The following is a 23,560-nucleotide window of genomic DNA, read 5'->3' as shown; positions in this document are numbered from 1 at the left end:
CAAGAAATGCTAGGCCTTAACCTATTATTTAATTACTCATAGATAATTCATTCTCTTTGTTTTACAGTTTTTRTTATTCCCAACTTCCTGTGGAATTCAGATGAATGTATTGCATGCACACAAATAAGACGTCCAAACCAGTGAAATCAGCTGGAGAGACGGGGAGAAAGTGAACAATAGACAGATGATGCTAATTTCAGTTCCTCCTCAGACAAGCTACAATTAGATTAAACTAGATTATTTGGAGAGTGGTGAGACAAAACTTTAAACTCCATYGTTGACTGTATGTGGACAATAATGTTGGTTTAACAAAATAAAAGCGAATTTACAGAATCCCACTGYAGTGAGAGTTACAGAATGAAATAGSTGCCTTTATTCGCATTAAGCTAACTCTCTCCATTCGATTTCTTATAATTATCATTGCAAATTTGTGCTGTGGGCAGCAAAAGTTTGTCATTGCTTAAGAAGGGTGTGCATAATGAGAGATCCTTAAATTCTGGTTGCAACAGTTGCTTTAGCTGAAGCAAAGGCCTACAATGTTTTAATAGATGGTTTTCAAATGACGTAGCGACCTGCAGATCACGTGATCAAATCGCCACATTCGTGGCTGCGAATGTGACAGAGGGGATAGAATACAGCACAGAAATGTATACAGTCTAGATTGTTTATGTAGTATGTTTCTATTATAAGTTGTTTTAACAGTCACGGAGCAAGTTTGCATTCCAGTTAGTTATAAAACTGTGCTGCTTGTGTGGCAGAGAAACGCTCTTAAAAAATACATACGGTGTAAAAACACTACGGAGAAGTAGAACTGTCGGCAAAGCTGGCGATWATCAACCACAAAGATTTCACYCTCCTCGGGATTCCAGAGTGTGTTCAGATCACTCCTACCATGGTTAGTGACCTCATAGTACGTTAATTAACTTTAAAAAAAGAAAAAGATTGCGCAATATGAACAGAAAAGTGTTTTGAATAATATGCAACCTACCCTTGTAAACACAAACACAGGATACACCGACAGTATCATATTATAATCACAAAAAGCTCCTTATTATGCAGTATGTACACATTTGGAGTATCTAAGATATAGTTACTAATAATTTCAGAGAAAGTCACACAGAGTCATGTCAACACAGCCTCCGTGTTGGCTCTGCAGACTTCAGCAGCTTGTAAGGATCACTACTTTCAATAAAGCCAAATACCTTGATTTAGATTTATTATTCAGTAGATTCATGGGTGTCCTGAAAGGCACGTTTTAAATACAAAGTATTATTATCCTGGTCATGTTTGTCTTCATCATTCAGCGGCCTTTTTGCGTTTTTTCTCCCTTGCTTTTGTGGTTCTCCCATACTGGTTTTATCGCTACAAGCTAAATACTAGCCCACGAACGGGGTGCGGAGGGTAAAAAAGTCCCGGATGATGACGTCATTGAAAACCATCTATCAGTAAAGACTGAAAGAGAAAGGTCTACTGAGCACACAACAACAAAGTTTTCCAGCCAATGCCCTTTTGCATGTCGACCATGGAACAATAATTCCCACTCGAAGCGCTGTTACAGGAGAGGTYCACACAAGAGTATAAGAGCTGTTGACAAATACCTTTTTATACTGAGGTCAATGACAGTGATAGAAAGAGAGAGGGAGGGAGAAAGAAAGGGGATGAGCAAAGTGAAACATAATCAAACAAGGAGAGAACAGGCTGAAAAAAGAAAAACCCATGACAGGGAAGGTAAGAGTGCTGCTGCGCTCGCTGTGAATAATGACAGAGTAGCGTCACCCAGACCTCCCTGACATGAGCGAAGACCTCACTTCCACTTAGCGTAGACATTTCCTTCCAAGCAGYGTGCAGTTGTCTCGTTCTAATTATCCCGCTGCCAACCTGCGTGTCTCACTCTTCTCGTCACTCTCCTTCAACTATCTACTCTCAGGTCTCACCCCCACTCTGTTTCCCATCCTCCTTCTCCTCGCTGCCCTTTCAAAACCTCCTTATGGTTTCGGGGRAAAAAGTCGGCACTCTTCACTCGCACAGATAATTTCTGAATTTTGAAAAGGTCTTGTTGTTTTCTTTCATGCGAGCATGGTAATTTAGGCGAGCAAACATACAAGTTTAGTAAATATTTGTAATCGATTTCCACTTTGCTTTATTTGTTTTTGTAAAGTTTTGTTGCAAACCGGCAGGGATGACGCTAGTAAGACCTACAAACTCTTTTTAAATGCTCTTTTACCTTTTCACAGTTTAATCTGATTTTATTTTWTTTTTTTAAACTCAAGCCACAKTTAGTGATTTAGGTCTTAGTTTCCACCGAGTCCTTCATGAGCATCCAGTGAGCCTGAACAGCCTGGTAGACATCATTTTATTTTAGCACAGTAATAAGTTGTGAAAGGTTGTAAAGTTAGGTGAAGGATACATAAAAGATAGTGAAAAGTACTATAAAATTGTAGACTTATAGTTTAAAGTTCGACCCATGACTTATACAGTATGAAAAACAAGTATTTTAATAAAATACGTGTCCAAATGGAATACGAGAATGAGATTTAATCAGTGTAATCAGTGTGACTTAAAAAACAAACTGAAAAAACCTTGCTGACAAACAATTAAGTTTGAAGTGCTGAAAGCAGTCACTGTCTTTAAATTAACATAACTGTTCATTTAGTTTTTTTTATTTGTACTGATTTAGTTGGACAGAATTGTAAATTTAATACCTTTTTATTTTCATTAATGGCAAGAAGAAGAAAAGATGTTAACTCTTTGATCTGAAACAGTGTAACAAACCCATCAAACATTCATTTGAATATAATTTTAATAATTTATTTTTACTGAATCTCAATAAGAAAATTGTTTCCTCTGGGAAAAAAAAAAACAGAATTAACATCCAATTTTCTTTTGACTTATGTTCAATATTTCAAGTTTTTATTGTTTTATTCATCTGTGTTGTTCATCTGGTGTTTTTATTCATTTTCACTCTTATTTGTATTTACACTTCTTTTATTTTTTTTGTCTCAAACTGTGCTTCTGTCAGCACTCCTGCAGAAAATAACTCCCTAACTTGTCTKCTCTGTTCCTGGGCTTTCATTGACTACTGCTGGGGAGACTCAATTAAAGCAAAAGAAAAATAAGATTAGCAATGCAGACGTTTACCCACAATGCCCAGGGGGCTCAATTTATCTTTGGAAATGCTCTGCCTWAAAAAAAGCTGTGATTGACATCTCTAACCTTCATTGGGGTGTAATCTTCATCTTTAGCACCCAGAGATCTAATTAATTAGGGGGAATCTCATTTCCTCACTAATGCAACTGGACATGAGCATGATAGAGGAGGGGGGAGGGCAWAAGGAGGAGGAGGATGCTGAGAAGTGAAGGAGGGGAGATTGCGGGGAAATGGAGGGGTGCCATATTTCATCAATGAATGGTGTCTCCCTTGTTCATTTCAGGGAAGAACAAGAAAGCGGGAGGTGCTTGGGTTCACACCAACTACAGTGTATTGATTACAGCTGCCAGAACTCTGGCTACTGGCCATCGAAGACACTGCAGTAACRCTCTTTATAATGGGATCTCCTGGTAATGTACTCAAGTGTTTCACTTTCTTCCTGGGGCTCCTGTTTTTGGGTTCAAGCCATCATGTAAGTGTGAAACGTATTTTCTGATTGCTGCTGCTCTTGTCCTCTTGCTGCAGTGCAAACAGTTTTTATCACAGAGGTCCTTCGCACAAAACTCACTGAATGAGGTGAATAATTCCAATCAAACAGCTGKGGATGCTTATTTGTGTCACTGGTGAGTTTCTTCTAAATTTAACTATAAAATCATCTTATTTACCTGAAATTAAACCAACACTTCACATTTCAAATATCACTAACTCTAGCGAGTGAAGAAATAAATGTTTGTTCAATAATTACCTTCACTAATTACCTTCACAATAGTTTCTGTGCTGAATACTCATTTACCTATTTGCTTTTGAAAGATGGCGACGTCCGAACTAGTAAGAAGCCAGTTGCTCCATTCAAAACTCAGAAAATGTGAGTTAAGTAGAWAATGCATGGAAACCCAGACATCCCTCTCTCCAGCTTCTTCCTGGGGGATCATGAGCGATTCTCAAGCCAGTGAGAATAAATAATCCCTCTAGCAAGTTCTGGGTCTGTTCTGAGTCTCCTCCCAGTGGAATGTGCCCAGAAAACCTCTGGAGTGAGTTGCCAGCGAGGTATTGTATGCAGATGCCCGAACAATCTCAACTGAATCAATTCAATAGGAAGCATCAGCAACTCTGCTCCAAGCTTCCTGCCTTCACTCCTCATGACTGTAGGTGAGGATTGGAACACAATAAACCAAGAGTTGATTGTTTGTGCTTGTTTTAAAAGTCATTGAAGACACAGCATGTGGTCAGAATCGTAGAAAAATTACAAGTTTGTAAAAAAAAAAGGTGCATTTAACAGCTAAAAAAGTGGATTTTGCATTAWATGTCCCAGTTCCACTGAGAGGTGTGGTGTGGAAACGAGAAGCCATCACTCTGTTTTGGCTGTACAACAAACAAAGCTGGTTTGTTGTTTTTCAGGTATCAAAGGAGCTTTCAAAATGGCAGCTCTTTCATCTGTCTTTCTATTTCAAACTCGTTATACATTTCAGACTCCGCCTTCACAATTCAACTCAGCCAATCACCTCAGCCTMACAGAGCAGGGAAAAAAACAACAAAGAAGTTGACACTATTATGAATAATGTACACATTAACAATTATTTATCAATAATGAAATATCAAGCAACATGTTATGTATGCAAATGCACAATTTACAAGTCATTTTTTCCCTTTTAATTACTTTAACCTTCTCCTAACTCTCAACCAATCAAATGCCAGCTCTTATCAGCTCACTAAAGCCTTCTCCATTTTCCCTCTGAACTGCCGACATCAGCACTGGTTGTYGCAGTTTCATGATGAAAATTACGTCACCGGGCTTYGYAGCRTCGGCTYRACCGCCCCTTTTGGCACAACTCGCCAGCAGAACTTTTTACCCCCTCACTCCCACGACAATGGTATTGTGTGATTGGTCTGAAGTTCATGGGCGTGTTTAGTGCTCGGACGCTGCATTTACTTCAACCACTCGGTTAAAAAAAAAAAAAAGCAACTCGCTCCCAGAGCCGACTGTTAAGTTTTATAAAGAGAGTCAAACCGTGAAAAACTCATGAATGGAGATAAAAAAGACGTTGTGCACGGAGGAATCTGACAGATAAAAACTGTGGAGCTAAACCTGGACAGGTGAATAAATATGTCGGGTGAGTGACGAGTCTTGACATTTTTTTCTGCATTGTCGGCTGYAGCAGGGAGATATTCCATGCGGTGACGTATGCTGCAGCAGGAGGGGGTTTTCCAGGAGCTCGGCCCGGGGTGTCTCAGGAGCTACGAAAGGTCTGTGAGAAAACAAATGTCGAACAACCACGTGACTGCGCGTCGACCCGTCAGCATCGGAGAGAGTATGTTTCCAGCTTGAAAGAGCTGAGTTTGAGGCGGGCCTCCTCTTTAGATGGAACACAACGTGGCTGCCACCGAAGATAAACATTTCATCAGTTCACAGTTACACACTCTGGACCTAAAACAGAAAGGTCAGAGAAGAACTTGGTTTCCCGTTTAAGCAGAAACTCATGCTTGTTCGCTGCAGCTAAATCACAGAAAAAACAATCTTCAAGATGACCCGTGATCTTCATCAGACTTGAGTTGATGAAAAATAGCTTTCAAAAAATAACATTTACCAGCAAAACTATTACATTTAAAAGAAAAAAAAAAACAAGCCTAAAACTGATATTTTTAGAGTTTTAGAAAAAAAATCTGAAGCTTGTGGCTTCAAATCTGCTTTACTTMTAACCTGAAATTCTCTGAACACCAGTCTTTCTCATTAACCACCACATGATCAAGACAGATTTTTTTTTGCCACACTGAGCCAGTGCTTGTGTTTCCTRCTTTCTCTGAGGACTTCTCCCTCCTTGCTCACAACTCCCCTCACTCAGCTCATATATGCAATATTTCCAATCTCCAAATCATAATTGGCGAATGAAAGAGAGTTTATAAACTGAAGTGTACATCAAAATCTGCTGTAATGAAATCTTATCAGTGTGTTCCGAGTGCTGTATTATTTGCATATAAATGACATAATATATTAACTCTCTTTGGCCTCTACCTGGGATGAGTAAATATTTCTCTATCTGCTTTGTCTCGTCGCCGTGACACAAGGAAACAAGATGCTAATTGAAGAGAGGAAAGCATCTTTATGTGAAGACTGACATTCAATTATGTCTGGGGGATCAGATTAGGTGGTGGCCCCAGAAATGTTTGAAAACAACATTTTGCAGAGCGGCAACTCTGGAGGCAGCCGAGGATGTAATTTRAATAGCTGTTTGAGGCCCGTGCTGAATGGCGGTGCTCTGAATGGAACCACTATGCTATGACCTGCGAGTAATTGGATGTCCACAGTGAAGTGTTGACAAAAGGGGAGGTGAATCTGACAGAAAAAAAAATTTAAAATAAAAAAAAGATGGACAGTAAGCAGAAAGACAGGGAGAGAGAAATGAAAATAAATAAGAAATCAATGTGATGAACAGGCTAAAAAAGGAGCTATGGTGTGAGAGGACCAGAACGTAAATGGAGAAAATAAAAGAGCAGAAGCTGCCAATATTTCCAAAGGCRTTCATCAGTCATTCAGCTCACAGACATGTAGCCACTCTGGCCACCACGCCAAATAAGCCATTAGTCAGGATAAGCTTTCTTATCAGTTGAACACGATCAGGAAACCTTCCGCCAAGGTCACACCACAGAACCATCGGGTCGCTTTACTCGCAGCTATCATATGTTTGTACTGTACTGAGAGGAGGGATAATTGTGTGCATCCATTTACCTGCCACTCTGGATTTGTAAATCACACAGAGCGGTGGATAATGTAATGCAAACATGTTTACAGCACAAAGGACTGGAAACGGAGTTCTAATCCAGAAAACAAAAGATCACTGGCTGTCAGATGGGTTAGACGAAACAGAAGCCAACAAATACTGTCTTTAACAAAGGCTTAGTGAGGACTGAAAAACCACTCCGATTTCCTGATTATTTACAAGTGCAGGTTGAACTTTTCTGCCATTTTAACCCAGGGGCAGCAGGAGGGTTAAAGCCACCTTCCAGCAAAATCCAAACAAGCTGTGGTACAAGTGGTGCTTCAAATTTGAAAATATACAAGCTTTTACAAGACAACTTCAAAAATAGACCTTTTTTTTCCACAGCAGCCATCTGAACTTGGTACAATAGATTAAAGTCCATCTTTTTTTAATGATGGCTGCATTCAGCTCAGAGGATGTCCTGGTTTTTATTTATTCATGCAAACGTGTTTTTCTATCCTTGAAAAAAAGAAAAAAAAACACACAAAAAAACTGTGACCATGTGTCATCACAACAACATATTAGAATGTTGTAAAGTTACATGGGAGACATGCAACATATGTGTTTAACATGTTAATACTTAATATTGGATAATAAAATATGGTTTCACATGATGAAAATTAGATTTTCCACATTGGGAAGTGAGCAAAACAAAGTGATTGCTTTTTACATGTGACGTTCACGAGATGTTACTATAAAGCAGGGCTATTCAACTGGCGGCCCGCGGGCCACATCCGGCCTGCGAGTGACCAAAATGTGGCCCGCCAATTGGTTCATTCATCTCTTAAGTCCAAACCACCAGTTTTCTACTTTACTTACTATGAGTTATTTTAGTTAAACATAAACGTGTTTGGTATCTACAGAAACGTCAGAATCTTGGCTAGAAGCTGGTAAAAACTATTTCTAAGCACACTCAAGAAAACTATAAGCAGTTGAAGACAAAATTATGAAAGTGAAAATAAAATTGGTTTAAAATTTTGTCAAGTCAGAGATGTTAAAATATTATTTGAAATTGTTTTTTTAATCACTAAATTTATTACATAGGGTTCTGTATGTTGTATCAATGATTAAATGCAACAAAATAAACAATTTCAAAGGTAACAGATCTTTGGTTTATTTACCAAATAACTTTAATTGCTGGATGTTTGGCCCCTCAGCTGTTCGCCTGCATTAACCGTGGCCCCCGGAGCAATTTAGTTGAATAGTCCTGCTATAAAGCATGCTTGTTGGGAAAAAAAATTAAATTCAACTAAGTCACACAAACAAAAAAAGTCGTATTCCTTTTCAAAACAACCCTCACAATGACAAGGTTGTGTCAAAAACAACTTAATTGGTTTATTTGTTTCTTTGTTTCTGTTCCCAAAATGTGAACACACAGTCATAATTTATGTGTGTAAACGGGTGCGTTTCCTAACATGAGTAATTCCTTGGAACATTCACACATACACATACACACACACACACACACAAGCATCAATTTCATCCACATGTAGTTCACCTTTGTAAAACACGAAGGGGGACGGAGGGGTCGGTCGACTTCATCGATTGGCCATCCGGAGCAGTGACAGCTTCCAGATTGGCCAGAGAACATTAGGGAGTCAGAAAGTCACAGTACCATTAGCAGTCTGTCCTCTCTGGTTACATACAGCCGGCCAGCAGACGAACACTCCACGGACTCAAATAAATGACATGACTGGTGTGTGTCTGCCACAGAAAGATGTCAGAGAAATGTGATCGTTCTGTTTCTGTAATTATGCTTTAGAAATATTCAGAAGGAGTTTAAACCAAAACCAGTAGCTCCTGATTTTGTTTCAGTTTTTGCATTAAAGATATTGTAAAAGGTCAAAGAAAAGGTTCTTTTCATATGTGCACGCTCACTAAAGACTGAAAAGACTGCCTGCCTGTGTCTGTCAGTGAATTACAAAGATTAGAGATGATGTAATTCAAAAAAAAAAAAAAAACTTTTAGAATGGAGAAAGTTTCAAAGCCCCCCTGCCTCGTACCCTCTGTTTTCAAGCCCTCCTTACATCTTTTCTGATTGACATCTTTACTCCTGTGGTTCAGCCTCTCAAAAAGGACATACTGCAGTCAGGACGTGCCAGTGGGAGGTGGATCATAAAGCACAGTGTGCTAAAGAAACTTTAGTTAGACTAATAAATCTGCTGTTTGGAATATGTAGACTTTTTTTCAGCTCAGCGGCATGATGTGCTTAATATAAGCTTTGTCTCTTTAATGCCTCTATTAGTTTTTTTTCTGTAAATGGTCAATTAGTTCAGTTCAGTTTACACAGATGATGCCACAGAGCTTACTCAAATATAGACCTTTAATCACACAAACACAAAAAACACACAATACACAAGATGGGTTCTTATCGGCAGGTGAGGGAACCACATCAGAAAAAGCTAATGTCTATCATTTCATGCATTCTAAATTAGATTTTAGAACAAAAGGTACTGTCTTCCTCATTTGCCCCAAAGATCAGGTGATATTTTTAAACAAGTTTCGTCTAACATACTGAGGCACTGAAACTTTAAGACTCAAGTGTAAAGCAATATATATTATCTTATGAAACAATGATTTTGAGCTTTTAAAACACTGGTACCATGTTATCATTGCAGCGGTTTCAGTTGTCAAAAATTATAGCCATTGATCCAACAACACTGTGCAACAGAATAACAGCAGTGAGGAGAAACTCTTCTAATGTAAAGTCAGAAGAAAGACAGAATGGTGGAATAAATGTGCAAATCAAGACAGGATTTTACGCTGCTGAGAAATTACTAAAGGGAATATCAAACTGATTTCAATGTGACAAAATTGATTTTCCAATCTTCTTCAGATTGCTTTCTGCTTCCTGGGGCAGCTGAGGTGTCTATCCAAATACACTTAGAGCACTCCGCCTGAATTATGTTGCAGGGATTTGAAGAACAGGGAAAATTTGTATCTATCACTTGTTTTTTATCCCCCTTTGCCTTTCACTTTTCTACTTTTTCTGTCTTTGTTGTATCTTTAGAATGTTGCAGAAAATGCTGGACATGCAGACTTTAGTAACTATTATAGGTGGGAGATGGAAAGATGGGTGCCATCTTCGAGTCAAATTTTTAAGATTGTGTTGAAGTGGTTGGGTTTAAATCTTCCAAAAACCTGAAGGAGAGYCTAAAATTGACACTTTTTTTTTACTTCCATCTGGTTTTTATATGCTCTTTTTAAAATTACAGAACTGATGCACTCAAGCTTGTCTTGCGCTAAAAACCCTAGGGATGTTTGTGAAATAGTGGCTCAGTTACACATTCTGTGAATGTGGGGGTATGAAGAAATAGATCCCAAAAAATGAATCAAATTACATGTGGTGCTTTAGGCTTTTTAGGTTGCCAAATCTTTAAATATTTTGACCAAGCAGAGGTCTTATGTTACATGAACAAATAATTCACAGTCCAGTGCTAGAGGGAGAAAAAAGCCAATGCTTTCGTTTTCTTAAATTTTGAAAGTATTTGAACTGAAGTCAAAAACATTTCAAAAATACATAAAGTACACTTTGAAAGCTCAGTCAAATGCTTCACGTCATTCTTCAAATTCTTCTAAAAAACAAACAAAAAATACAACCAATCTTTAAACCRCTGAGATGTCTTCAGACTGTGCTGGGCGGACTGACCCAACTTTTATATCACTATATTTTCAACAATTATACTGGTATCATGGTATTTGATTGTATTTTTCTTTTAGCAAACCTTAAGTTACTTTCTTTCTGCAATACAGAAACTATTGCATTTTTTCTTTTACTGTACCTCTGTCTAGTTGCAGTTTCCCTCCTCTACATGTCTGACAGTGGTCACATATCTTGGTACAGTCATGAACAATGAGGACTGAGCAGATCATTATCGGCTATATGGTTTTATGTTTTTTAATAAAGCTGAACAGAACGACTGAACCTCCATGCACACATCAACTCAACCAGTAGCTACAAAATCACTTCCTCCCTGGCTTTTCACAATAAAGCACGTTAGCGTCTCCATACAGTTACGTTGCACATGAAATCTATCTTTTTTAATGTCAGTCAATATAAGAAGCACAATCGCCACCAGTTACTGAGAAGCTGCTCCAACAATTAGCTTGCTAATGAACAGAGCGATGCTGCAGGGAAAAGTGTCCCCCGTGAAACAGCTCAATGGCAGCTGTGACGTAATGTTTCAAACGTATTCATGCTAATTAAAACATTGAGAAATTTCATTCAGAGCATTCTGAAATTTCATATCATAAAAAAATAATCAAAAAAACGTTTGCGGTACGAACCGATACACTGTCCAGCACTGCTTCAGACAAATCCAGTGTTGTTGCTTTGTGGCGGCCAAGAGCAGGCTGGGATTTTAGTTTAATTTAGCTTCTAAGTGATCGCCACTGATCTTGTTCACCAACAATGTACCAACAATGATATATATCTATATGTTTCATCCTTTTAACACAAAATGAAAAACAATCTCTACCCTTTCTCTTCAAAATGTGCTGGTCTTTCATCACCAMACAAAAGCAGCAAACTGGGCTCCCTTCTTTTACTACATCTCATTTCATTGTACTGTTAATCAATTACACCTCTATTTAACAGTTTACTGTAGCACTGAGATTGGCTCATCAGAGCATTTAGCCGCCATGGTTCCAGCAGTTCCGGATGGCAGGTTTTCAACCAAGCTTGTTGGACAGCACCAGAGCCGACGGATGAGTGTGTATCACCTCAATTAAACYGCTCGCTAAGTGTCTGACAACAGCTAATATTCCTCTTCCACCAGCGAACCCAATCGATGTTCTGGGATTCGTCACCCTGCTAGGAAAGCAATCATCTCGTTGTCTCGCTCTGGTTAGATGGAGAAATGGAAAGATGCTCATCTGGCTTCATATGCCTGCTCACCGGAATATATTACTGCTCCAAGATACACATGACCACTTATAAGTGGTACTTAATGCTCCACACCCATACTGTATGCATACAATTTCCTCTGCTCACTGACTGCACTGCTGATAAACTGGGAAGTAGATACAGACGTTTCCTTTTTTAAAATTCCAGGGATTGAAGTAAATAAACTTAGCGACAACACTGACTGCAGCCAAAACGCACGCGATGTTCCACAAGGAGAAAGGGTTACGGATAAGTTCAACGTGACACAATGAGTACTCCAGAGGCACAGCGGTGAACCCACCTCTCTGTCGAGTAGCGCAGGAGAAATTACGGTCACAATGTCGCCTCTTTCTGCATCGATGTAGAACATGTTGGGTGACGGTTTGTCTGGAGACTGTCTGATGATGTTGTAACGCAGCGCAGCGTTATCTGTGCCTTGGTCGTCTGCGTCGAACGCCGTCATCGTCATCACTGTGGTTCCTGGGGAAGAAGGTAAAGGACAAGCTTGAATCTGGATCAAATTTTTCAAAAGTTTAAGATTAATTCGGCAGGATTGCTGCTGTGTTGATGACAAATAATAGTAGAAGCGGTTCAATGCCTTATTGTTTGTGTTTTTTTTTTCAAGCTTAAGTGAAAAGAACAGTGAAATGGATCTTTATAAACAAGTTACACAAATGCTAAAGCAAGTGTCCAACTCAAGGCTCTCTTTAACATTTGATCCAGCCCCAAATTTTCAATATAAAATAAGTTTTGTTGTTCCTATTTAGTGCAGTTATTTTTCCTCAACTGTAGTTGACTTTAGCTCTGTATTCTGGACTTTTAGGGAAGGTTTTTTCTTTTTTTCAACTCATGCTGGATTGTGAGAAAATGTACCTCTAAGAAATAATAAACAGAATTGTATAAAAAATAAAGGCTAGTGTTGTGTATTTTTAAATTGATAGTTTTTCTTTATTTGTCAGGGTATTTATGTATTTCTATAATAATAATTTGCTATTTTTTTATAAATACTGAAAGAGATTGGTCTTTGGCTCAGACCAAGTTTTGAATTTTGTGTTACTGAGTTTGACACTCATGCTAAACTAAGAACAATCTAGGAGAGAAAAAAAAACAAATATATTCAAACAAAAAAGCAGCTCCGGTGAAGAACCTGTTTGCCTGATGTTGATACAAATTAAACAAGACATGCGTGTTGAATTAATGCAACAAACGTATGAAATTTTAAATTTAAACGGCTATTTTTTTGGAATAAGTTCACCCATTATATCAATGTGCTCTTCCTGTCATGTCAGCTTTAACAGCGGGGTTAAATCCATTTGGTAATGGGAAAAAAATGGAAAAACCTGCCCACTATACAGTATATGGACTGAAGAAGGAGGCTATTCTTAACCCTCAATGTCTGTCTCCTGCCAGTGATGAGATACTGTTGCACCAGTTCAGTGTGACACATTCAGTCCTCACATCCAGAAATGTACACAACATRATCTCAATATACAGACTTCTCTCATTTAAATACTGTATATATAACTTTATTTTTATTCTTTTATTTCTACAATGTGGGCAGAAGTGTCTATTAAATATTTCCGTTCACTGGTCCATGTCCTTGTAAATACATTGCCAGTTGTAGAAAAGCCTTTTATTGCATTTTTATGAGTCAGTGTATATGACAGTTGTGCGTGTGTGAGAGAATTAAGGGAATGTTTTGCATAAAGAGGATGTACTGTCATTTTTATAATGACAGATATGATTATTAGGCTTGTGTTGCAACACTGRCACAAAACATGAGTGACGTTTTACTTTTCAGTTTTTATCAATGTAACAGAAATGCATTTTGCGTAGAATATGWTACATGAAAACTTTTCTTCCCCCATTTCCTTTTTAATATTAATAAGAAAACTGAAGTTTTACATCTTTTCTGGCAAAAAATCTGTTTCAAAATATTTTTGATCCAAAACGTTTTTCTAAAAAGCTAAAGGAAATGTAGATCAACTCATAAACATGTCTTTATAACATCTTGATACTTCATAACAGCTTGCAACAGTGCATTAGACAAACTGTTCATATTAAGCACAAAAGTGCTAATGGAAAATGTACAAAGTTTTCATTAAATAACAGCGGTGTATAGCAACTGCCTTCAGTCCAATTGAAAGCAATGAGAGGCTCAGGGGTGTGAGTTTTGTCCCCTTGGCATTTGCACTTCAAGGTGAATCATAAAKGGTGAAGTAAACTGGTAATTCTTCCTCCGCAGAATAATTACACAGCGCTGTCTCCTTCATTACCTGTACTCAGTTCCACTTCACACCTTGAAAGCAACAATRTTAGGAGACCACTGAGTGAGCACTCACACATTTGCACACTGTTGCAAGTGTAAGTGTGGACAGCTTAACACACCAAGCAGCAGCCAATTAGAGTTAAAAACGGTGACTAAATTGGTTATCTTGAACGATCTCAATGAATTATTCACTCGTTGGGTTGCAAAAACCAAGATCTTTCCAATGCAACACAATCTCTCCCCAAGTTTTACTTGATGTCAGAGACAAGCTAACCTAGTCCTCCTCAAATACTGTAATCCCTGGTGTAACCTACAAACAGAGAAAAACTCACAGCTTTAACAGAAAAAAATCTTAATGGAAAAAAAAGAGACAAAAACTCACCTTTTTTAAACCAAAGATATATTTTTATATTTATGTGATATGTTAAAAAATTGTAATTTGTAAGCTAATGTCAGTGGCTCGTAAAACCCCTCACAAACTGCCAGGCTCATTGGTGGGCCCGATGGATAGCCCTTCATCAGAGCTGAACAGCAACAGAACAATCTGAAGCTCATATGTTGAATAGTTTTTTTGAGTTATAAGCATTTTTTGTGTGATCAGACACCACCTCCTTTTCAGATGAAGCCCCCTCCGCAAATACGGGGTTTATCATAAAACCATTGGCTGGCACAGTGTAGGTCAGACACATCTACATTCACACCACATCTCATGCTAATCAGTGCAGCCGTTTCTGTGTTACAGWTGACCAAACAACTCTGGGAAMAAAAAAAGAAAAATAAACTGTACAATAACAATATGACCCACGTTTTGCGTGCAGGGGGTCATAATTAGCACTGTGTTACCATGACACACATCGAGACAGGACACAACCATAGACAAAAAATATCTGATGATAAATATATTCATATAATAGGATTGTGTGCAATATTATAGTATTTTTGTGTATAATCACACTGTACCAACACATAGGGGCCTCATTCGTGACGCATTTCAATCTCTTATCAGTCTCATCTTCTGGAAGTAGCCAAGACCAAATCGATTTTAACCCTATTGGATGGGATRGATGTGCATGCTTTGGACTGCCATTACCTCACTATCACTTGGACCCATCTGCTGTGTTATCACATGACACCAGCTCAGTCCAGATGGGAAAAAAAACAACTAATGTAATAAAGAGGRAGCTGGAAGAGAGCAAGTCTGTGAACGCTGCATGTCTGTCAAGTGAGTTTACAATGAATTGTTCAGGTAAAGTAAAAGGAAAGGACTGTGAAGGTAAAACACAACCAATTCACACGAGAAAATTCAGAGAATGACACACAAAAAAAACGAAGGCACAGATACACATGTTGTGGATTGATTTCATCACACAGGCTGTTGGGACATGGTGCTGTTGCCTACAGCTAACTCCTATATCTTTCTCAAACACCAAGGGAAATCAGCGGGGGCTGGCAGATCTGTGGGTGCCACCAGGGAACTGACACAGTGTAAAAAGGAAAGATGAAGTGAGACAACATAGACAAGATAGAAAAAAAAAGAAAAAAAAAAACGGAGGGTAAATGTGATGCTAGTCTTTGGATGTGCTGTCTGTTGTGAGTGTGCGCGTGCTGTTGAAGTGTTACACTGCAACGAGATGAGTGCCAGTGATTGAAATTTCAATTTAAATTATGCAGAATGTAAAACCAGGAATGGGATTTGTATTAATCAGAATCAAGGGAGGGAAAAGACCAAAGGCTAAGCCATTTTCTTCTAAGGTGTGAATGAGATCAAAGGGAGTTCAAAGATGAATCGTCTTCTCCACTATCAACCATGTGGAGCGATGAACCGTTAGCATATTCAGAGGCAAAATGCAATGAAGAGGTGGTGGGAGACGTAAGTCAAGATGAAACACACACAGAAAATAATTAACTAGAGGCAGAAAAGAATAGTAAGAACAAATATTCCACCAAAAAATGAAGACTTTTTGATGTATAAAACCTTTTATTTTTGTAGTTTCAACTGTAAATTTAGGCAACAACACTTAAAAGGTGTAAGGTTTATACTGTACCTACAGAAGTGACTGAAAATAGGCTATAAATGCTAACTATTTATGACAACATTATGAAAACAGAAGTCTGATAATATGGATAAATTTGCATTTATGCTCAGATTTGTTGAGTAAAGTATGTTAGTGTTAATTTGTAATTCAACATGAAGGTATGTTAAAGAAAAATAGTACAAAGGGGTGAATTTTAACATGTGTAACGTTCACTCACTCCTTTTCCAACAAGTAGCTAAAATGACTGAAAATTCTTGTGTTGCAAAATATTGTTTAAATTATTGCTTGTGTTTATGTTTATTTATGTACCTACGTTTAGCTTCACTTGTGTTGTTTTAGTTTAATTTAATTTAATTGGTTAAAMATAAAGCATAGCGCATAAAAGAAACAAGTTAAAGAAAGACTGAAACAGTAAATGTACAGGTTTAATACATTTGCAGAAGTTATCTAGTGTACGTTTTTCAATCTACCATTGCAAATGGTAGTATTAGTATTTTTTAAGCAATATAAGTTAGCATACAGCAAAAACAGTAATGTTGATAAAAAAAATCCCAAGAAGCAACATTTGCTTCTGAATATCATTGTCCAAATAAGTATTTTTCAGTGTTTAAACTCTACTCTTCAGTTCTGATTATGCGGTATGAAAACAATCACAGAATGAAACACGCACTGTGCACACTGTGTAGCACCTATCAGCAGATCTATTTGTTTTGAAATTTTCTCTGCCTACCTACGTTGCTTGCCTGCCTGTTGTTGCCATTACAAAACAACTCGGTGTTATGATGCTGGCTTGTCTGCTTGCTTTTGTGCCTTTTGTTAAACTCGTCCTTTAAAAGAGATAATTGCAAATATATTTTCTTCAAATCCAATGAATTCATGGTTAAAGATGTGGAGGTATAAGTGGTTCTAAGTGTTCTAAGTGTTCTGTGGAGCAAATAGACCAGATAAAACACTTTTGTCAGACTTTAATAAATAAATAGCTGGAGTGAAAAATAACGGTTTGGGGTCTGGTGGTGGTATTCAACATGAAAATAGAGTATTTGTGAGTTAGAAAAATACAGATCAAACAAACCAGAGAAATACAACCGCAGGAGACACATTTCAGGACTACTGGAACAACACTTCTTGTTTACTGGTTCATTTATTCCAACATATTTCACCTGTTGTTGACTGGCTGGCACATTGCCATGCCTAGAGCTTATTGAATGGCCTTCTGCCAAACGTGGGCACTAAATAGTGTCTTAACTTCCTCATAAGAGTCACAGAGGTGCACAGCCCCGTCACTTCAGTTCAAAARTCTGTGCAACAACTTTTAGCTCAAAGAAAGTCACAAATGCAGGGTTTCCCCCAGAAAACCAGCTAAGCCCGGTGGTAGGGCTGTTTTGACAGCCCACCAACAGCCCAAAAATGTTAACAAGAAATTTGAAAATTTGACTCAATGTAATGTAATTATGTGTTATTGTAAAACATTTAGCGAGGGACTACTTGTTTGATGTAAACATAAATTTACACAGCTCACCTTTAATTATAGTATTACTAATAATATACAGTATGTATATGTGTATATACTGTATGTCTGCCTGATTACATCTTAATGTTAAAAACTCCTCACAAAAATATCAATAATAATGGGCAATGTTTGATATGATAAATTGTTATTAATAATGAGTGATTACAACTCAGATCTGAGTTCTCAGTTTTAAAACATTCTGTGTGACTCCAACATGACTAGAATGGTGGACAGTTTGTCTCTGTCTGTGTCCCTGTGATGGACTGGAGACCTGTCCAGGTGTCCCCTGCTTTCAACCAAAGGCTGCTGAGACAGGCTCCAGCTCCCACCCTGACTGAGCAGGAAGAGGGACAGAATGGATGTAGGATTTATTTTATAGCATAAAATTGATATTTAAACATAAAACAGTATTTGGTTTTTGCTAATCTGAATCAGTAACAATTGAAATTCAGTGCATTTTGTAAATATATTTGGCAGTTTTGTAGAAATGAACACATTTGTAATTTTCAACAAAAATGTTTTGTYAAATTAAATACTAATATTTTTTAAAGAAACTGTAAACCATAAAATCTTCAAATCACRTCATCTTTGTAAAACCTCAGAAGAATTCCAATCCTTGTAAAATATCAGTAATATAATAAAAAATAAAACTATAAGAAGGGACTTCACCAATCACAGAAAACAATGTGTTTTGCTATCTGTGTCCTAAAGGGTTAATTTTCAGAGGAGGGAGGGGCTACTTGTGTTGAGTAGAGAGAGAGAGAGAGAGAGAGAGAGAGAGAGAGAGAGAGAGAGAGATGAGACCCGCTGCCTGCAGCCGGCTGGGACAGAGAGATGTCAGAGGAGTGTTTTTCTGTGGGTCCAGCGAGTTGCAGCTGCCACTTGTTTAACATATTGTTGAACTCTAAAGAGTTTTTAGATGACTGACAGTTTTTTTTGCACACTGAGAGTCATTACGATAGCTTTTTAGCTTTACTACTTTAGCGCGTGCTCCCCGGGTCGACGTCCGCTCTGAGTAAACAAACAAAGCTTAACCTGGCGGGGAGGCATGTAAAAGTCTGGTGGCCCGCCAGGCTCATAATACGCTGCAGGAAACCCTGCAAATGTTTCTCCAACCAGTCTACCTACCCAGCATCCAATGGAAAAGTCCAGGTCTAAAAATACACCCCTGGTTGTCAATGAACATTATCATAAAAGTGATCTAATACTGTCTATATTCTTCTTGAAAGTTTACTCTAATAGAATAAATCATACAAGTATGGAGCATTTGAGTCCAAACAAGATGAGGTGGCCAACAAAATATTGTACAGCCAAAAATGCAGAATCATAAACCATGCACACAAATAGTCCTCAATTTTTAAAGACTCTTTGCYTAAAATGTTGTTAAATAGGCATGTTTTTCTATTGTTGTAGTCACACAAACTCAAACTTTTTTTATTGTGATTCAAAATGTATTTAAGTGTTCCTGTTAATACCTGCAGCTCTGCAGCGACGTGTCAGCCACTGATTGTCATGCCATTATGAGCAACTGCTTGGAGGCMATGTTGCTGTTTGTTCCCCCAAAGAATTTGGATAATCACACTAAATKTATGCAGAAAGCAGGACCCCTTCTGAAACACAAGGCTCTAAGAGCATTTCCTGGTCAACAGAAAAACTAAATGAAAAATGAAAYGACTTTGCACATGCTTGTTTATGGTTTGAAGTGACTGACAAAAGGTGCATAATGATGGTTATTCCTCCTGTGACTGCACGCTGATGACACCTGTGCTAATGAAAATATAAATAGTAGTAAGCTAATGAAAAGAGAAACCTGATAAACAACTCGGGCCTACGCAGTGACAATCAAACCTTGGTAATGAAATCAAATCTTAACTTGATAATTGAAAAAGTAAATGAAGCGTAGGAAGTCATTTACAAAGGAGAGAAAAAGATTGAGAGAAAAGAATCACAATGAACACCATGAACACTTGGTATTCCTTTTGCAAGTGTATTTTCAGATTTGTTTTTGAATACAGAWGCTTTTAAAGCTAATATTTGGGAAGTATGTTACCAGGTAAAAACACAGGAATCAATCAAAGCTCACCCCCACCCAAAAAATAAAAATAAAACTAAACAAGTCCAACTATAAGCTACCATTAAATTGACAAATCATTTTAATAAGTATTGTCATAATTGTTTAGAATGAAAACCAGCAGCAGAAATTAATTAAATATAATTTTTATGTGTTATTATAAATAGAACAGTAGGTCATTTTACTTTGATGATCAGCATCCTTTAGCAAAGAGCGCAAAGGAGTAACCAAACCAAGTGGAAGGTGATGATGACAAGATGAAGTTGGAAACAAAATAACAATAAAAAAATCTTTGCTGGAAAATGCTGTTTGCAGAAACAAACATCAGTGAGTTTTATCTTGTTAAATCGTGTATATTGCTTGAAAACTGACTTCTTGCTCTCCTGTGAAAGGTACACCATTTTCATCTTTTTTTAAACCAGTCACATTTGCAACAGCAAAGAAAGGACACTTGGGAAGCTGTGGACACAAATCAAATCAACAGCTTTACAAGTAAATAACATAAAAATAAATAAATAAATCTGAGCTGCAGACTTCTATAATAAATGTGCATATAAAATATTAAATATAATAAATATTGTGGCTTTGAGACCGTTTCAGTTTCACATTACAAGCTGCAGCAAATGTATGACACTGAATTCAGTAATTACCAGCTGTTACACTGAGTAAAAAGTAAAGAAAACGCTTTTAATCATGTGTTTAAAACTAAAAATAAAGGTTTTTATGAGTTGTGCAATATTTAGCTATTTAATTAATTTGCTTTTTAAGCTATAAGGACTTCTGATCTGTTAAAAATGATTTACTCTTGCTTAAAGGTGGTGGAACAACAGTTTTAAAATATTAATATTAATATACAGTATATAAATAMTTATATACGCAGACAAACAAAAATAGTATTTAAATGTAAAACAAATAATCACACAGATATTACCTGCATTCACCTTGCCTCCAGCAATATTTATTCTGCTTCTGGGAGCTACAAATGAAATCACGTCCCTTTAACTATATATATATANTCGCAATATATCACCTTGCTTACAGTATCGCAATATATCAGGATATATCGTATCGTGACCCTTCTGTCATGATATGTATCGTATCGCCAAATCCTTGCCAATACACAGCCCTATTGATAACCTGTACCATTCACACACAATCTGTCTGACTTACAATGTTTTGTATTATTTAAGACTGAACTGATCGGATCATTTGAACTGTCCTCCCAGAGCTGCATGGCGGAGACGTGGTGCAGCTCTGCTGCCTTCATGCGCAGCGGGCGTCAGTCCGCATTAATGAGATGAGTCAAATGACATTTATGGAAATGCTTCGTTTTTAATTTTCCCTAGCATGCTCATGCATTTTTAATTGTTCTGCACTGAGAATTAGCAACGTAAAGTAAGAGCGAGCAAAGGTGAAACTATCAAACTGGTTTAGTGCAGGTGATGGGAAACTTTCCGTTTTTATGTATTTTAAAAAGTGTCGGCTCAAACAAATGATATTCAGGTGGACTTTTTTAAACATGCTAAACTATCTGCAACAGTTAGTTGTGTGCAGCTTCTTCTTGCTGAATGGTGACGGAGCGTCATATTACAGGCCACCGAGAGGCTGGGTGGTCTCACTTCTCACCAGGCTGCAGCCTGATGGTTTCTCTTTCACCTTCCAGCCACAGAGACACCAAACCTTCCAGAGTCATGAGACCTGAATGAGACCGGAGTTCATTCAGAAAGACCTTCTGCACGTTTATCAACACGTTCATCTTGCAGCTGGTTCAACACATTGAACAGCTTTTAAATATATATATATATATATATTAGGTTAAAATATAATGTATTATTTACAAAAAAAAAAAGTCTGCTTTGTGTTAATTTTAGATATTTTGCTTTAAAACTAAAAAAACAGAAAATAACAACATGTGCCAAAGAAAGGTCTTTATTAAAACACTGAACTATTTAAAGCCTGCAGGTGATATTTATGTTCACGATGTTTCAGTAACACCATTTCYGTATGTGAATGCTTAAACTCGCATCAACTATTTTATTAAGACGTTACTCAGGGCTTCCTGTGGTGGACTTCACTCCTCTTCATTTGCATTTTTATGCACGATTCCCTTGTGATGGAATAATGAAGGTTACAGGTCCCATGAAGAAGTCAAATGTCAAGCCTTGAGGCTGCGAGAAACTCCACAGAGCATAATGACCTGCAATRCTACCTTCTACTGTGTCAATGAACTGTGCAGAGGGGAAAAAAACCAAGAAAAAGGTTAAAAGAAGAGAAAAACTCAATCTTTTTACAAAACGACAGAATGAAAATGCAAGAATTTGATTCGAATTGGAGAAAAAACCAAATAAAACAACATTTTGGACAGGAAGTTTTCACGYTGCAAAATCTGGAGGACAGAGATGAAGTGGCAATGAAGACAGATAATTAAAAAAGGCTAACAATTTAAAACATAAATTCAGAGTTAATTCACTGTGATTTTTTTTATGTCTTAAAAGTGTCAGGACAAATGAGACAAAACACTCTCACTTACACCTAATTTAGTTATTAATGAACCTAACATCAATGGTTTTGGTCCGTGGGAGAAAACCCACATGTGCACAGGAAGAACATGCACACAGAAAGGCCAGGAGGGAATCCTGGGACCACTTTTTCCACTGTGCCACCCAAATCAGCATATTTAAATTTGACCATTTCATGAAGAGACAAATTTTAGCAAATGTGTGTCTGTGCTTAACAAAATGAAATCATCATCAGAGGAATTAATTATCCCTAAAAGCCCTYCGTGGCCATTTAATCACACAAATTGTAGGACAAGTTGTGCACAATGTGGAACGGAGAATTCAGCGTTGATCATTTCTGGGTTTTCTGCGTGCTCTCCAACTGTTTCAGCCAAAGTGCAATGAAGTCAGCTATTAAGAATTTAAATACCTAAGTTTGCTTTATCTGTTTGTGTAAAGATTTTCAATTAGGCTGCTGCTTCTGGATTCACGACCAGGCCGACCTTTTCATTTTGTTTCAGGGCTGGATTAATTAAAGGTCACAGTTTGTGTTCTGTTTTCAATCAAGAAAGTGCAAAAATAATGTGTGCTTTTTATAATAAAGAACAAACGTGGGGAGGTCAAAAGGTCAAGTAGTCATGATTTAACAAAGGTTGGTAAAAATTTGTCTTTTTAACCAAAAAAGATAAATTTCTTTTACCATTTTTTTTCCAGTTTCTGCACCAGCTGAAATGCATGCTGACTGAAATAAAATGCATACACAAACAATTTCTAAAAGTTGAAAATAACATTTTTTAATCTGTACGTATTTCTATTTGTATCCCTCCTGCTGCTTTACTTGACTTTAACTACTTGAGCTACGGTTTTATCATATGGTGAAACATTCATCTTTACTACTGTAGACTGAGGAACATAGACTGAAAGCTCAGGGCAACTCATTAAAATGTAAGACCCAGGAGAGCCATTAGAATGAAAGATCACAACCTCACACTGCATTTTATGCAGGAAATACACCAACTAATAAAAGACAGATCACATAGAAAGGTTAGACAACTGCAGACGTACAGACAGAGGTGTGGTTTGAGGAAGCTTAACAAAACTGAACAAGTTTTAGTATTTTGCATCTTTACCTCTGTGCTGAGTCACACATATCTTCTACCAAATCCATTTTCTATCAGAATTGCATGAGCGGAAAATCTAAATTGCAATTTGGTTTTCCTTCATACCGTTCAATCACCGGTTGTGTAAAAATGTACAAAACTTACCTAAATGTAATACATACAAATACATTTTATCATCAGCTAGTTTTAACTGTAACATTTATTTTCAGTCATTTTTAACATTTTTGCATTTCCAAATATGCACCATCTGCATTTTATATATATTTCC

At 37.4% G+C, this 23,560-nt stretch overlaps 1 protein-coding gene across 1 annotated transcript in view; it reads right to left on the bottom strand.

Annotated features, from left to right (window-relative positions):
• The window catches only part of cdh13 (cadherin 13, H-cadherin (heart)), a 325,369-nt gene that overhangs the window by 109,192 nt on the left and 192,617 nt on the right, over window positions 1-23,560 (bottom strand). Inside the window, exon 8 of the mRNA XM_014034245.1 lies at window positions 12,089-12,267. Within this exon, the coding sequence (XP_013889699.1) occupies window positions 12,089-12,267 (179 nt within the window). The remainder of the gene's footprint in view (window positions 1-12,088; window positions 12,268-23,560) is intronic.

The sequence above is a fragment of the Austrofundulus limnaeus genome, unplaced genomic scaffold, assembly GCF_001266775.1.
Source record: "Austrofundulus limnaeus strain Quisiro unplaced genomic scaffold, Austrofundulus_limnaeus-1.0 Scaffold7, whole genome shotgun sequence".
NCBI lineage: Eukaryota > Metazoa > Chordata > Actinopteri > Cyprinodontiformes > Rivulidae > Austrofundulus > Austrofundulus limnaeus.
Note: the sequence above shows the minus strand (reverse complement) of the source record. Positions and strands in the feature narration are given on the sequence as shown.